Source organism: Pelobates fuscus, chromosome 1, assembly GCF_036172605.1.
Source record: "Pelobates fuscus isolate aPelFus1 chromosome 1, aPelFus1.pri, whole genome shotgun sequence".
Classification (NCBI taxonomy): domain Eukaryota; kingdom Metazoa; phylum Chordata; class Amphibia; order Anura; family Pelobatidae; genus Pelobates; species Pelobates fuscus.
In genome coordinates, this window is record NC_086317.1 from 10,354,218 (window position 1) to 10,368,377 (window position 14,160).

At 39.5% G+C, this 14,160-nt stretch overlaps 1 protein-coding gene across 1 annotated transcript in view; it reads right to left on the bottom strand.

Annotated features, from left to right (window-relative positions):
- The window catches only part of LOC134601620 (zinc finger protein 208-like), a 634,640-nt gene that overhangs the window by 380,938 nt on the left and 239,542 nt on the right, over positions 1–14,160 (bottom strand). The window contains 1 exon segment of the mRNA XM_063446140.1: positions 3,638–4,522. Within this exon segment, the coding sequence (XP_063302210.1) occupies positions 3,638–4,522 (885 nt within the window).

Sequence of the window (14,160 nt, forward strand, 5' to 3'; positions counted from 1 at the left end):
AGTTGAAGAAATAGCTAAAATGACAATGAAGGGGGAAGTTATCACCATGGGTGACTTTAACCCCTTAAGGACACATGACATGTGTGACATGTCATGATTCCCTTTTATTCCAGAAGTTTGGTCCTTAAGGGGTTAATCTTCCTGATGTGAATTGGAAAACAAAAATAGCTACTTGTGCCAGAAGCACACATATTCTAAACTCCCTACTGGGATTGTCTCTAAAACAAGTCGTTGAGGAGCCAACTCGTAAAGAGGCCATACTAGATTTAGTGTTAACAAATGGAGATTTGGTATCAGATATTACTGTAGGTGAAAGTTTAGGATCCAGTGATCATCAGTCAGTGTGGTTTAATATAAGAACAGTGACTGAGTCACACCACACAAAAACAAAAGTTTTAGACTTTAGAAAAACAGACTTTTCTAAAATTAGAATATATGTAAATGAGTCATTATCAGACTGGAGCAACTTAAATGGAGTCGAAAAGAAATGGGATTATTTAAAAGCTGCACTACTGAAGACAACAGAAAATTGCATTAGGCTTGTCACTAAAAGCAAAAAATTCAAGAAACCACTGTGGTACTCCGCAGATGTGGCCAAAATAGTAAAAAACAAAAAGTTAGCATTTAGTAATTATAAAAAACCCAGAGTGAGGAAGACAGAATGACCTATAAGATTAGGCAGAAAGAGGCTAAGCAAGTTATAAGAGCTTCCAAATCACACACAGAAGAGAAAATAGCACAGTCAGTAAAAAAGGGGGACAAAACTTTTTTTAGATACATAAATGAGAAAAGAAAAGTAAAACAAGGATTAGTTAGATTAAAAACAAAAGAAGGAAGGTATGTAGATGAGGATAAAGGTCTAGCTGACTGCCTCAATGAATATTTTTGTTCGGTATTTACAGCTGAAAATGAAGGAAAGGGACCTCTGTTAAAAAAAAAAGGATAAATTAGTCATTTATTACACGTGAGTTTACAGAGGAAGAGGTTCTATTTCAACTGTCAAAAGTAAAGACAAATAAGTCAATGGGACCTGATGGAATACACCCAAAGCTATTAAAAGAGCTTAGTGGTGTACTAGCAAAACCATTAACAGATTTATTTAACCAATCATTGTTAACAGGAGTAGTCCCAGAAGATTGGAAGTTAGCGAATGTTGTGCCCATTCACAAGAAAGGTAATAGGGAGGAGTCGGGCAACTATAGGCCAGTAAGCCTTACTTCAGTAGTGGGGAAAGTGATGGAAACCATGTTAAAGGATAGGATTGTTGAACATCTAAAAACACATGGATTTCAAGATCAGAGACAACATGGGTTTACTTCAGGGAGATCATGCCAAACTAATCTTATTGATTTTTTTGATTGGGTAACTAAAATTATAGATCAGGGTGGTGCAGTAGACATTGCTTACCTAGATTTCACTAAGGCTTTTGACACTGTTGCACATAGAAGGCTTATCAATAAACTGCAATCTTTGAGTTTGGATTCCAATATTGGTGAATGGGTAAGGCAGTGGCTGAGTGACAGGCAACAGAGGGTTGTAGTCAATGGAGTATATTCGAAGCTTGGGCTTGTCACCTGTGGGGTACCTCAGGGATCTGTACTTGGACCCATTCTCTTTAATATTTTTATTAGTGATATTGCAGAAGGTCTTGATGGTAAGGTGTGTCTTTTTGCGGATGATACTAAGATATGTAACAGGGTTGATGTTCCAGGAGGGATAAGCCAAATGGCAAAATGATTTAAGTAAACTAGAAAAACCTCACTTGGAGTACTGTACACAGTACTGGAGACCATATCTTCAGAAGGATATTGATACCTTAGAGAGAGTTCAAAGAAGGGCTACTAAACTGGTTCATGGATTGCAGGATAAAACTTACCAGGAAAGGTTAAAGGATCTTAACATGTATAGCTTGGTGGAAAGACGAGACAGGGGGATATGATAGAAACATTTAAATACATAAAGGGAATCAACACAGTAAAGGAGGAGACTATATTTAAAAGAAGAAAAACTACCACAACCAGAGGACATAGTCTAAAATTAGAGGGACAAAGGTTTAAAAATAATATCAGGAAGTATTACTTTACTGAGAGGGTAGTGGGTGCATGGAATAGCCTTCCAGCTGAAGTGGTAGAGGTTAACACAGTAAAGGAGTTTAAGCATGCGTGGGATAGGCATAAGGTTATCCTAACTATAAGATAATGCCAGGGACTAATGAAAGTATTTAGAAAACTGGGCAGAATGGTTCTTATCTGCCGTCACATTCGATTTTTCTATGTTTCTATGTAATCCACAACTTTTAACTATGTTCAAAAGAGAAAATGGCTTTTATTATTGTGGATCATGTAGAGGTTGCACTTTAAGAAAACATAAAAATAAAATAAGAAAATATAACTTTTGCTTGAAGTTTGTATTAACATGGGGGTTGGGGAAACTAGCCTCTCTTGGAATGTCCAAGGTTATTGTGTCCTGGGATAAAAATAAAGAACCCCGGGGATAATTAGCTTAACCTAATTTACATTCCTCAGTCAGAACTCTGGTCTCCAATCCCAGTTCATATTCTTATTGGTATGAATAATTTGTAAAAACATTTCGTGTGTGTGTTGTACTTTTTTTAATAAAAGCTGTAACTCAGAAATAGTGATCCTACAAGTTACCAGTAAGAAGCATGTGTCATGTCTCTTTGCTGAGGTCTTGGTTGGAATCATGCAAATTTAAGTCATGCTAAGGAACCATATTCATTTAAGTGTATTACCAGTGGAACAGGCTAGTTAGTATACTTTTTAACAGCAAGAACACACAACCACAATGTATCCTGGGTTGCCAGTGAGTCCGCAACCAAGTGGAGCAGAGTTAGCGGTGCAGGTTAGGCATCTAAGGAAGATAGCATGAGGGTGCCATAATACCAATGCATTATATGTACATTGACTGCTACTATCAAAGTTACTATTTATTGTGTGAGCATGAAAAAAAAAATAATTCACAATACAAGATATTTTATTCCCATATTAATCCATTGATGCATTATAAAATCACTTCACCTGTGTGAGATGCATTGGTTTATGGGTTATTTTATCTTTTTTTTTTTTTTAACATGTCTGTAATACCTAATCTAAGTGTTTCTAAGTCCATAGAACACTGTAGATATTGCATCACGTCAGGTAAGGGAAAATGTACCCAATTCCAATATGGACACTGCTGCACTTCCTATTTGAAAGATCAGTTACACAAGAGCCGGAGCTGACGTCATTACTACGCCCGGAACAAGAAGTGACCACTGATTTTTATATGTCCAACTTTTAATTTTCCAATAAATAAATTAAAATTTATTCTGCCTGTCTTGCCTGTGGACACCTACCGAAGCCAGTACTGGTACCCTGAGGCTATTTACATAGAGCCTGGCACGGCTCCATACTTGTGAGTGAAACCATATACACACCCATTGTATTGTAATAGATTACACTATGTATGTTTTATCTATTTTCTTTTAGAAACCGTATTCCTGTACTATTGCACATTGCATGATACTGTTAAGTATAAGTTATTATTTTTATCCTTCAACTCAGGATGCTGTGCATTTTATAGTTGTTTTACCTCTATGTTCTTTTGTTTATTTAAAGCTCTGATTTACTGGAAAAACATTCCCCACATTTACTACATTAGAAAGGCTTCTCTCCGGTGTGAGTTCTCTGATGTGTAAAAAGATTTGAACGGTGTCCAAAACATTTTCCGCATTCAGAACATGAGAATGGTTTCTCTCCTGTGTGAATTCTCTGATGTGTAACAAGAGTTGAATGTCGCCCAAAACATTTTCCACATTCAGAACATGAGAAGGGCTTCTCTCCTGTGTGAGTTCTCTGATGACGGACAAGGTCTGAATGCCACCCAAAACATTTTCCGCATTCAGAACATGAGAATGGTTTTTCTCCTGTGTGAGTTCTCTGATGACTGACAAGGTCTGAATGTTGAATAAAACATTTTCCGCATTCAGAACATGAGAATGGTTTCTCTCCTGTGTGAGTTCTCTGATGTATAACAAGATTTGAATGGTGTCCAAAACATTTTCCACATTCAGAACATGAGAAGGGTTTCTCTCCTGTGTGAGTTCTCTGATGACGGACAAGTTCCTGATGTGTCCCAAAACATTTTCCGCATTCAGAACATGAGAAGGGTTTCTCTCCGGTGTGAATTATCTGATGTGTAACAAGATTTGAATGTTGCCCAAAACACTTTCCACATTCAGAACATGAGAAGGGTTTCTCTCCGGTGTGAATTCTCTGATGTTTAACAAGATTTGAATGTTGCCCAAAACATTTTCCACATTCAGAACATGAGAAGGGTTTCTCTCCTGTGTGAGTTCTCTGATGACTGACAAGGTCTGAATGATGAATAAAACATTTTCCGCATTCAGAACATGAGAATGGTTTCTCTCCTGTGTGAATTCTCTGATGTGTAACAAGAGTTGAATGTTGCCCAAAACATTTTCCACATTCAGAACATGAGAAAGGTTTGGGGTTTATGTTTACTGTCTCCTTTGGGAACATATAGGTATCTGCGAAAATGCTTGATTTATTAGAGTTGGACTCCTTGCTTCTGTTATTAAAAGATTTCTTCATAGCTTTGCTTCATGTATTTCTGTTCTTTTCACCTCTTCTGACAAATACACCTAAAAGAAACATACTGGGAGTTAAAGGAAATCGGTCACAATAAATTATTGTTTGCTATACTTAGAAAAAATAGACAATATTTACATAATAGAAACATAGAAACATAAGAAAGACATAGATAAGAAATACGACCATTCGGTGTCATGGTGATTGCGAAGAAATCAAGTATTTTGTGTGCATTAACCCCTTTATTAGCAAAATTGTTTATACTCCTTTTTAATGAATTTGCTTTGCTAAACTAGATTTAGTCCATAAAGCCTCACGTATCTGCATTTATGATTCTGTGTATATCACATATTGTGGCAAACCTAGCCCCTTCTGAACTGTTCATGTCAAAGGGTTGTCTGTATTCTCTGCTGTATTCTGTATGTAATTTTGCCTGTCTTATGTGGCCATTGGGATTCGTGTGTTAGCAGCCGTACGCAGCTAGCATCCAGATACTTCATTTCACGAACAGCGGCTAACCGGGCTGTTCGTGAAACGAATACGGGCCCACCTGATAGCCCACCCACTTAGAGACGTGTGGCGCTTGTTAACCGATTGCAACAATGTTGCAATCGGTAATTAAAGGCTCTCCTAGGTGGCCGCCGTTCGACTACCGACCATGCGGCGGTCGGCCATCTTGGATCCTTTGTCTCTTCAGCGGTGTTCGGTCGTCGAGTACCTGGAACTGAAAACGGCTACTCGATGATACGAACACCGCTGGACTTCCAGAGCATTCGGGAGTCTCGCTCACATCGCATTATGTTCCCCATCGGTGTTCGGTAGTTTCAAACCGAACTCGATGGTTAAATGTATTTCGTGCGGCGTTCGGTTGGTTTAGCTGGGATCTGAGCGGTATTCTCACTAAATGTACCCGCAGACCCCAGCTATCTACCGAATGGCTGTTCGTATGAAAGAGATGAATATTGTGTAAATTACAGATTTTTATGTGAATTGTCGGTTTTGCTGCACGAGGGGATAATCCACTTAATCGTCCATTTTGGTAGGAGTATCCCTCTCATGCAGCAATGCCTGTTGGGAGAAATGTAATGCCTGATGGACGAAATCCCCTGAAATATCTGTAAGGAAACCCCTTGCATGGGGAACTGTATAAATATGGAAGCCTGTGAATAAAGCCAGTTAGTTGACTCCCAGACTGTGTTTTGTCCGGTTATTGGGAGGATTGGGATATTGCCTTGTTTTCTAGCGCTGACTGTGGATTTACCTGTGATACCAGCGGAGATCGTGGATTATACTACTGCACTCCGCTACACATATATTCTATTCTAAACACATGCAGGACATAATTTCACAGTTATCCCCCCCCCCCTACCTCTGGAAGGCTGTGCCAAGTATCTGCTACTCTTTATAGTAGATACCTGGTTTGACCTGCTGGTGGAAATGTACTGGGAGTTAATGAGTTAATATGTCTTTAAATTATTAATATGTCTTTCAATTATATTTTGTTTACCATACTTATAAAAACTGACAATATTTTTATCACACACACACACACACACACATATATATATATCCACATATATTAATACACATATACAGGAGCTGGTTAAGGACAAACTGTGCATTGTGCAAAGTTCCCCTAGAGGGAACTGCTGGTATACACCACAGTATCCACATACGAATATAGTCACTAGTCTGTATAATAATACTGAGTATCTATACACTGATTAGAAACATGTCGCTCTGTATAATACCGAGTATCTATACACTGATAATAAACATGTCGCTCTGTATAATAATACTGAGTATCTGTAATATTATCCTTACCTTTTTGTGTCATTTTACCCCACTCCCTCTAGCATGTAAGCTCATTGAACAGGGCCCTCAACCCCTCTGTTCCTGTGTGTCCAACTTGTCTGGTTACAACTACATGTCTGTTCGTCCACCTATTGTAAAGCGCTGCAGAATTTGACGGCGCTCTATAAATATCATAATAATATGCACTGATAATAAACATGTCGCTCTGTATAATAATCCTGAGTATCTATACGCTGATAATAGACATGTCGCTCTGTATAATAATACTGAGTATCTATACACTGATAATAAACATGTCGCTCTGTATAATGATACTGAGTATCTATACACTGATAATAAACATGTCGCTCTGTATAATGATACTGAGTATCTATACACTGATAATAAACATGTTGCTCTGTATAATAATACTGAGTATCTATACACTGATAAAAAACATATTGCTGGGGGGCGGAGCCAACAGCCGAAGCGAGCGGTCGCAACTTCAGCGAGCTCCGTGCTGCACAAGCCAATATACTGCCTAAATCTACGCATATCTCCCCCAAAATCGACAAAAAACCCTCACTGCCTACCCCGACGATAAAGGGAGCAATGGGGAAGAAAAACAAGAAACTTAAATCGGACGGGACTCGGCCAGGCGCAACTATTGGAGACTTATGGCGGAGGGCATGACCTCACCAACTCTGATGCCTTAACCTCGGACCAAGAAGAGGTGACCATACCCACTACCCGACCACAGATGCAGCCTAGGATTCAATCGGATACGTCCCCGGTCACGAAGGCCGAGATGAGGGAGCTGCTGAAGGAGCTCCGACTGGGCCTCCAGGCTGACATGGCGGGTATGAAAAAAGATATTCAGGGCCTGTCAGACCGGCTAAGCGCCGTCGAACGAGACTCCAAGAGCTATACCCAACAACTCACCTCGCTACAACGAGAAGTGGCCTCCTTACAACGCCAGCACCTGCAAGTAGACCAGAAAATGGCGGCGATAGAAGACACGAGGTGGGCCCAAAACCTCAAAGTAAGGGGAATTGCAGACTCAATCTCCGACGCCGAAATTCCCCACCTCATACGACGCCTGGTGAGCACAATCCTCCCCACAAAACAAGCCAAAGGTATGTGCATTGAAAACACATTTTGCATACCCAAACCCAAGACGGCCCCGGCGGCGGCACCCCGGGACACGATAATTACATTTCAGAAGCGCCAAGACAAATCGGCACTACTGGCTGCCCTCAGGGATCAATCTCCTTACATCTTCGAAGATATGTCCCTCACCTTCTATGCGGACCAGTCTAGAGGTACGATGGCATGGCGCGCATCCCTTAGACCGCTCACCGCCTTACTCCGCATGCACGGCATAAAGTACCAATGGCGCAAACCCCATAAACTACAAGTGCTTAAGGGGGAAGATTCTTACCTGATAGCCGACCTAACAGAAGCAAGAAGACACCTAACGGTCTGGGGCCTTCCTCACGATGCACTGCAACAACCGACTAGACACAACGCCACTCATACATGGAATCCAGCCACCTCCGAGACATTTGTCCCGAGAAGAACCTCCCCAACGGTACCATCACTGAGCCAGCAAAGACACCTCCCGTGAAATAAGGATCCTCACTTTTCCGCCGCAAAAGTTCCCTGGATTATAAGAACTGCACCGTTCATACAGTGGATTACCCCCTAACGGACACAGAGAACGGCGAGTGCTTTTTTCTCCGACTTGACTCTTCCCCCACTGAGGAACTATCCACATGCTATAGGGGCACCAAGCCTTTGCCTGACCGACGTAGGATGAACAAGAAGACTTACAAACTGTCTGCCCTGAGGACTGACACCATTTGTGCCGATCAACCCACTACCACCCAATGGACTTACTCTTATTTCGAATGACTCATGCGTGTTTTCTCCGGCATCTAGCCTCAATAGACAACTCCTTATCGAAGTTTGTAATGCTAGATATGTTTAAGTAGTTTTTTTGTTTTTTTTATTATTATTCGATTTGCTCATTATCACTTTTGTGCTTAACTCGATCCCAAACAGCTGATATCCACGAACCTATACACCGCAGCAGAGGTCCAATGGAACCTGAAATCAGCCCCTTAAACCCTCCCCCCCCTATATCCTAGATGACCAGCCAACTACCAATAGCGACACACAGAGGCGTAAATCAATCGGCATTATCACCCAACTCTTCCACATCCTAAGACACACGCCTAGCCATAGAACCTACTTACTGTGAACGGCAGGCTACACAAGCTTGCACACTGGTAATATGTCTTGACATGTTCTTAGCCTAATGTTAACCTCTTAATCTGCCTAACCTGCTATACCAAAGCTGGACTAGCCGGATCTACTCGACTGTTGTTGCTCGACCCAGACTACCTACACGTTTTCGGCAGGTTTCCTTACCTTTACGGAGAGGCAGTGTAGCAGGTGTCTTAAAACCCAGCATACTAAGCAAGACGACATTCCAGTCGACCTAACTTAATATTATAATCAGCATATAACACTGACTCTGGACCAGACGAGCACGTTTAGCCTGTTTATGGTTATACACCTATCTCACCAGTTAAGCACGCCATCACACTGTTCCAGTCCTACAGTACATAGTACTCTCTGATCTAACCTACTCTATTAACCTATGCTAGTAACGTCCCCAAGCCTGACGTTTCCTAAGAATGATTCATCAGTCAGGTGGCCTGCACTGTAAACATGTAACGTTAACCACTCGGCAACGACTGTTTTTTACCCAGACTTGTAGGTTAAAGCACATACTTGGAAGATGTTAATACATAGTAACTTCATTTCAACTCACTTGCATGCTAGACTATAGTGAAGTACCTGTTAACCATTGTTCAACCTGTTTTATCGTTTTTGTTTACGCTCAAAAAAAATAAATAAAAAAATTTGCACATACTAATGCCACGAACAAACCTGTGTGAATCTTTATATGAACGCTGTTGTGGCGTATGGAAATGTCATGTACCTACCTGCACATTCAAAAATAAAGAATAAAAAAAACAAAAAAAAAAACATATTGCTCTGTATAATAATACCGAGTATCTATATGCTGATAATAGAAATGTTGCTCTGTATAATAATGCCGAGTATCTATACGCTGATAATAAACATGTTGCTCTGTATAATAATACTGAGTATCTATACACTGATAAACATGTCGCTCTGTATATTAATACTGAGTACCTATACACTGATAATAAACATGTCGCTCTGTATAATAATCATGAGTATCTATACACTGATAATAAACATGTCGCTCTGTATAATACTGAGCATCTATACGCTGATAATAAACATGTCGCTCTGTATAATACCGAGTATCTATACACTAATAATAAACATGTCGCTCTGTATAATAATACTGAGTATCTATACGCTGATAATAAACATGTTGCTCTGTATAATAATAATGAGTACCTATACACTAATAATAAACATGTTGCTCTGTATAATAATGCTGAGTATCTATATGCTGATAATAAACATGTCGCTCTGTATAATGATATTGAGTATCTATCTTCCCCTGATAATAAACATGGCGCTCTGTATAATGCTAACGAGTACCTGTTATGTTTGATGATAGCTGACTTACAATAACATACAGTCTATTAATCAGCCAGGATTTATTGATCACAAGTCACATATTATGCTCGATCCCTTTGTTGATCTACACATTCCTGCTGTAACATACACCCAACATGGCCGAACTCCATGCACACACTAGGAAGAGAGCAAATCAAGGGGGTGTATCCATCCCAGCATGCCTTGCACACTTCCTACAGGAGCTGGTTAGGGACAAACTGTGCATCTTGCAAAGCTCCCCTAGAGGGAACTGCTGGTATACACCACAGTATCCACATACTAATGTAGTCACTAGTCTGTTTACACTGATAATAAACATGTCGCTCTGTATAATAATACTGAGTATCTATACGCTGATAATAAACATGTCGCTCTGTATAATAATACTGAGTATCTATACACTGATAATAAACACATCGCTCAGTATAATAATACTGAGTATCTATACACTGATAATAAACACATCGCTCAGTATAATAATACTGAGTATCTATACACTGATAATAAACATGTCGCTCTGTATAATAATACTGAGTATCTATACACCGATAATAAACCTGTCCCACTGTATAATCATACTGAGTGTCTGTACACTGATAATAAACATGTCGCTCTGTATAATGATATAGAGTATATATACACCGATAATAAACATGTCGCTCTGTATAATAATACTGAGTATCTATACACTGATAATAAACATGTTGGCCTGTATAATAACACTGAGTATCTATACACTGATAATAAACATGTCGCTCTGTATAATAATACTGAGTATATATACACTGATAATAAACATGTCGCTCTGTATAATAATACTGAGTATCTATACACTGATAATAAACACGTCGCTCTGTATAATAATACTGCGTATCTATACGCTGATAATAAACATGTTGCTCTGTATAATGATACTGAGTATCTATACACTGATAATAAATATGTCGCTCTGTATAATGATTTCGAGTACCTGTTATGTTTGATGATAGCTGACTTACAATAACATACCGTCTATTAATCTGCCAGGATTTATTGATCACAAGTCACATATTATGTTCGATCCCTTTGTTGATATACTCATTCCTGCTGGAACATACACCCAACATGGCCGAACTCCATGCACACACTGGGAAGAGAGCAAATCAAGGGGGTGTATCCCTCCCAGCATGCCTTGCACACTTCCTACAGTAGCTGGTTAGGGACAAACTGTGCATCGTGCAAAGCTCCCCTAGAGGGAACTGCTGGTATACACCACAGTATCCACATAATAATGTAGTCACTAGTCTGTATACACTGATAATAAAAATGTCACTCTGTATAATAATACTGAGTAGCTATACACTGATAATAAACATGTCGCTCTGTATAATAATACAAAGTATCTATACATTGATAATAAACATGTCGCTCTGTATAATAATAAAAAGTATCTATACGCTGATAATAAACATGTCACTGTATAATAATACTAAGTATCTATTCATTGATAATAAACATGTCGCTCTGTATAATAATACAAAGTATCTATACGCTGATAATAGACATGTCGCTCTGTATAATGATACTGAGTATCTATACGTAGAAAAATGCAAAGTTATGCACTTCGGGGTTAAGAATGCACAAGCAATATACACCCTAAATGGTAGTGAACTAGGGATAACCACACACGAGAAGGATTTGGGAATTGTTATAGACAACAAATTAGGTAGCAATATGCAATGTCAATCTGCCGTTGCTAAGGCCAGTAAGGTTCTGTAATGTATAAATAGGGGCATAAATTCTCGAGATGAAAATATAATTTTGCCTCTTTATAAATCGCTGGTAAGACCACACCTTGAATATGCTGTGCAATTTTGGGCACCTGTTCTAAAGAAGGATATCATGGAACTAGAAAAAGTTCTGAGACGAGCTACAAAATTGATAAAAGGAATGGAGCATTTTAGTTATGAAGAAAGGTTAAAACATTTAACTCTCTTCAGTTTGGAAAAACGGCGCCTTAGAGGGGATATGATAACATTATACAAATATACAGGGAGTGCAGAATTATTAGGCAAGTTGTATTTTTGAGGATTAATTTTATTATTGAACAACAACCATGTTCTCAATGAATCCAAAAAACTCATTAATATCAAAGCTGAATATTTTTGGAAGTAGTTTTTAGTTTGTTTTTAGTTATAGCTATTTTAGGGGGATATCTGTGTGTGCAGGTGCCTATTACTGTGCATAATTATTAGGCAACTTAACAAAAAACAAATATATACCCATTTCAATTATTTATTTTTACCAGTGAAACCAATATAACATCTCAACATTCACAAATATACATTTCTGACATTCAAAAACATAACAAAAACAAATCAGTGACCAATATAGCCACCTTTCTTTGCAAGGACACTCAAAAGCCTGCCATCCATGGATTCTGTCAGTGTTTTGATCTGTTCACCATCAACATTGCGTGCAGCAGCAACCACAGCCTCCCAGACACTGTTCAGAGAGGTGTACTGTTTTCCCTCCTTGTAAATCTCACATTTGATGATGGACCACAGGTTCTCAATGGGGTTCAGATCAGGTGAACAAGGAGGCCATGTCATTAGATTTTCTTCTTTTATACCCTTTCTTGCCAGCCACGCTGTGGAGTACTTGGACGCGTGTGATGGAGCATTGTCCTGCATGAAAATCATGTTTTTCTTGAAGGATGCAGACTTCTTCCTGTACCACTGCTTGAAGAAGGTGTCTTCCAGAAACTGGGAGTTGAGCTTGACTCCATCCTCAACCCGAAAAGGCCCCACAAGCTCATCTTTGATGATACCAGCCCAAACCAGTACTCCATCTCCACCTTGCTGGCGTCTGAGTCGGACTGGAGCTCTCTGCCCTTTACCAATCCATCCATCTGGCCCATCAAGACTCACTCTCATTTGATCAGTCCATAAAACCTTAGAAAAATCAGTCTTGAGATATTTCTTGGCCCAGTCTTGACGTTTCAGCTTGTGTGTCTTGTGCAGTGGTGGTCGTCTTTCAGCCTTTCTTACCTTGGCCATGTCTCTGAGTATTGCACACCTTGTGCTTTCGGGCACTCCAGTGATGTTGCAGCTCTGAAATATGGCCAAACTGGTGGCAAGTGGCATCTTGGCAGCTGCACGCTTGACTTTTCTCAGTTCGTGGGCAGTTATTTTGCGCCTTGGTTTCTCCACACGCTTCTTGCGACCCCGTTGACTATTTTGAATGAAACGCTTGAATGTTCGATGATCACGCTTCAGAAGCTTTGCAATTTTAAGAGTGCTGCATCCCTCTGCAAGATATCTCACTATTTTTAACTTTTCTGAGCCTGTCAAGTCCTTCTTTTGACCCATTTTGCCAAAGGAAAGGAGGTTGCCTAATAATTATGCACACCTGATATAGGGTGTTGATGTCATTAGACCACACCCCTTTTCATTACAGAGATGCACATCACCTAATATGCTTAATTGGTAGTAGGCTTTAGAGCCTATACAGCTTGGAGTAAGACAACATGCATAAAGAGGATGATGTGGTCAAAATACTCATTTTCCTAATAATTCTGCACGCAGTGTATTCGGGGCCAGTACAAACCATTATCTGGAAATCTATTCATAAACAGGGCTATACATAGGACACAAGGTCACACATTTAGGCTTGAAGAAAGGAGATTTCATCTAAGGCAAAGAAAAGGTTTTTTTTACAGTAAGAGCAATAAGGATATGGAATTCATTGCCGGAAGAGGTGGTTTTGTCAGAGTCTATACAGATGTTTAAATTGCAATTGGATGAATACTTACAAAAACATAACATACAGGGATACAATTTCTAATTAGTGGGCTAATAGCTGCTTCATCCAAGGAGACATCTGACTGCTATTTTGGGGTCAAGAAGGAATTTTTTCCTAGTTTGTTGCAAAATTGGAAGTGCTTCAGACTGGGTTTTTTGCCTTCTTTTGGATCAACAGCAAAAGCATATGTGAGGAAGGCTGAACTTGATGGACGCAAGTCTCTTTTCAGCTATGTAACTATGTAACTATACACTGATAATAAACATGTCGCTCTGTATAATAATACTGAGTATCTGTACACTGATAATAAACATGTCGCTCTGTATAATGATACGGAGTATCTATA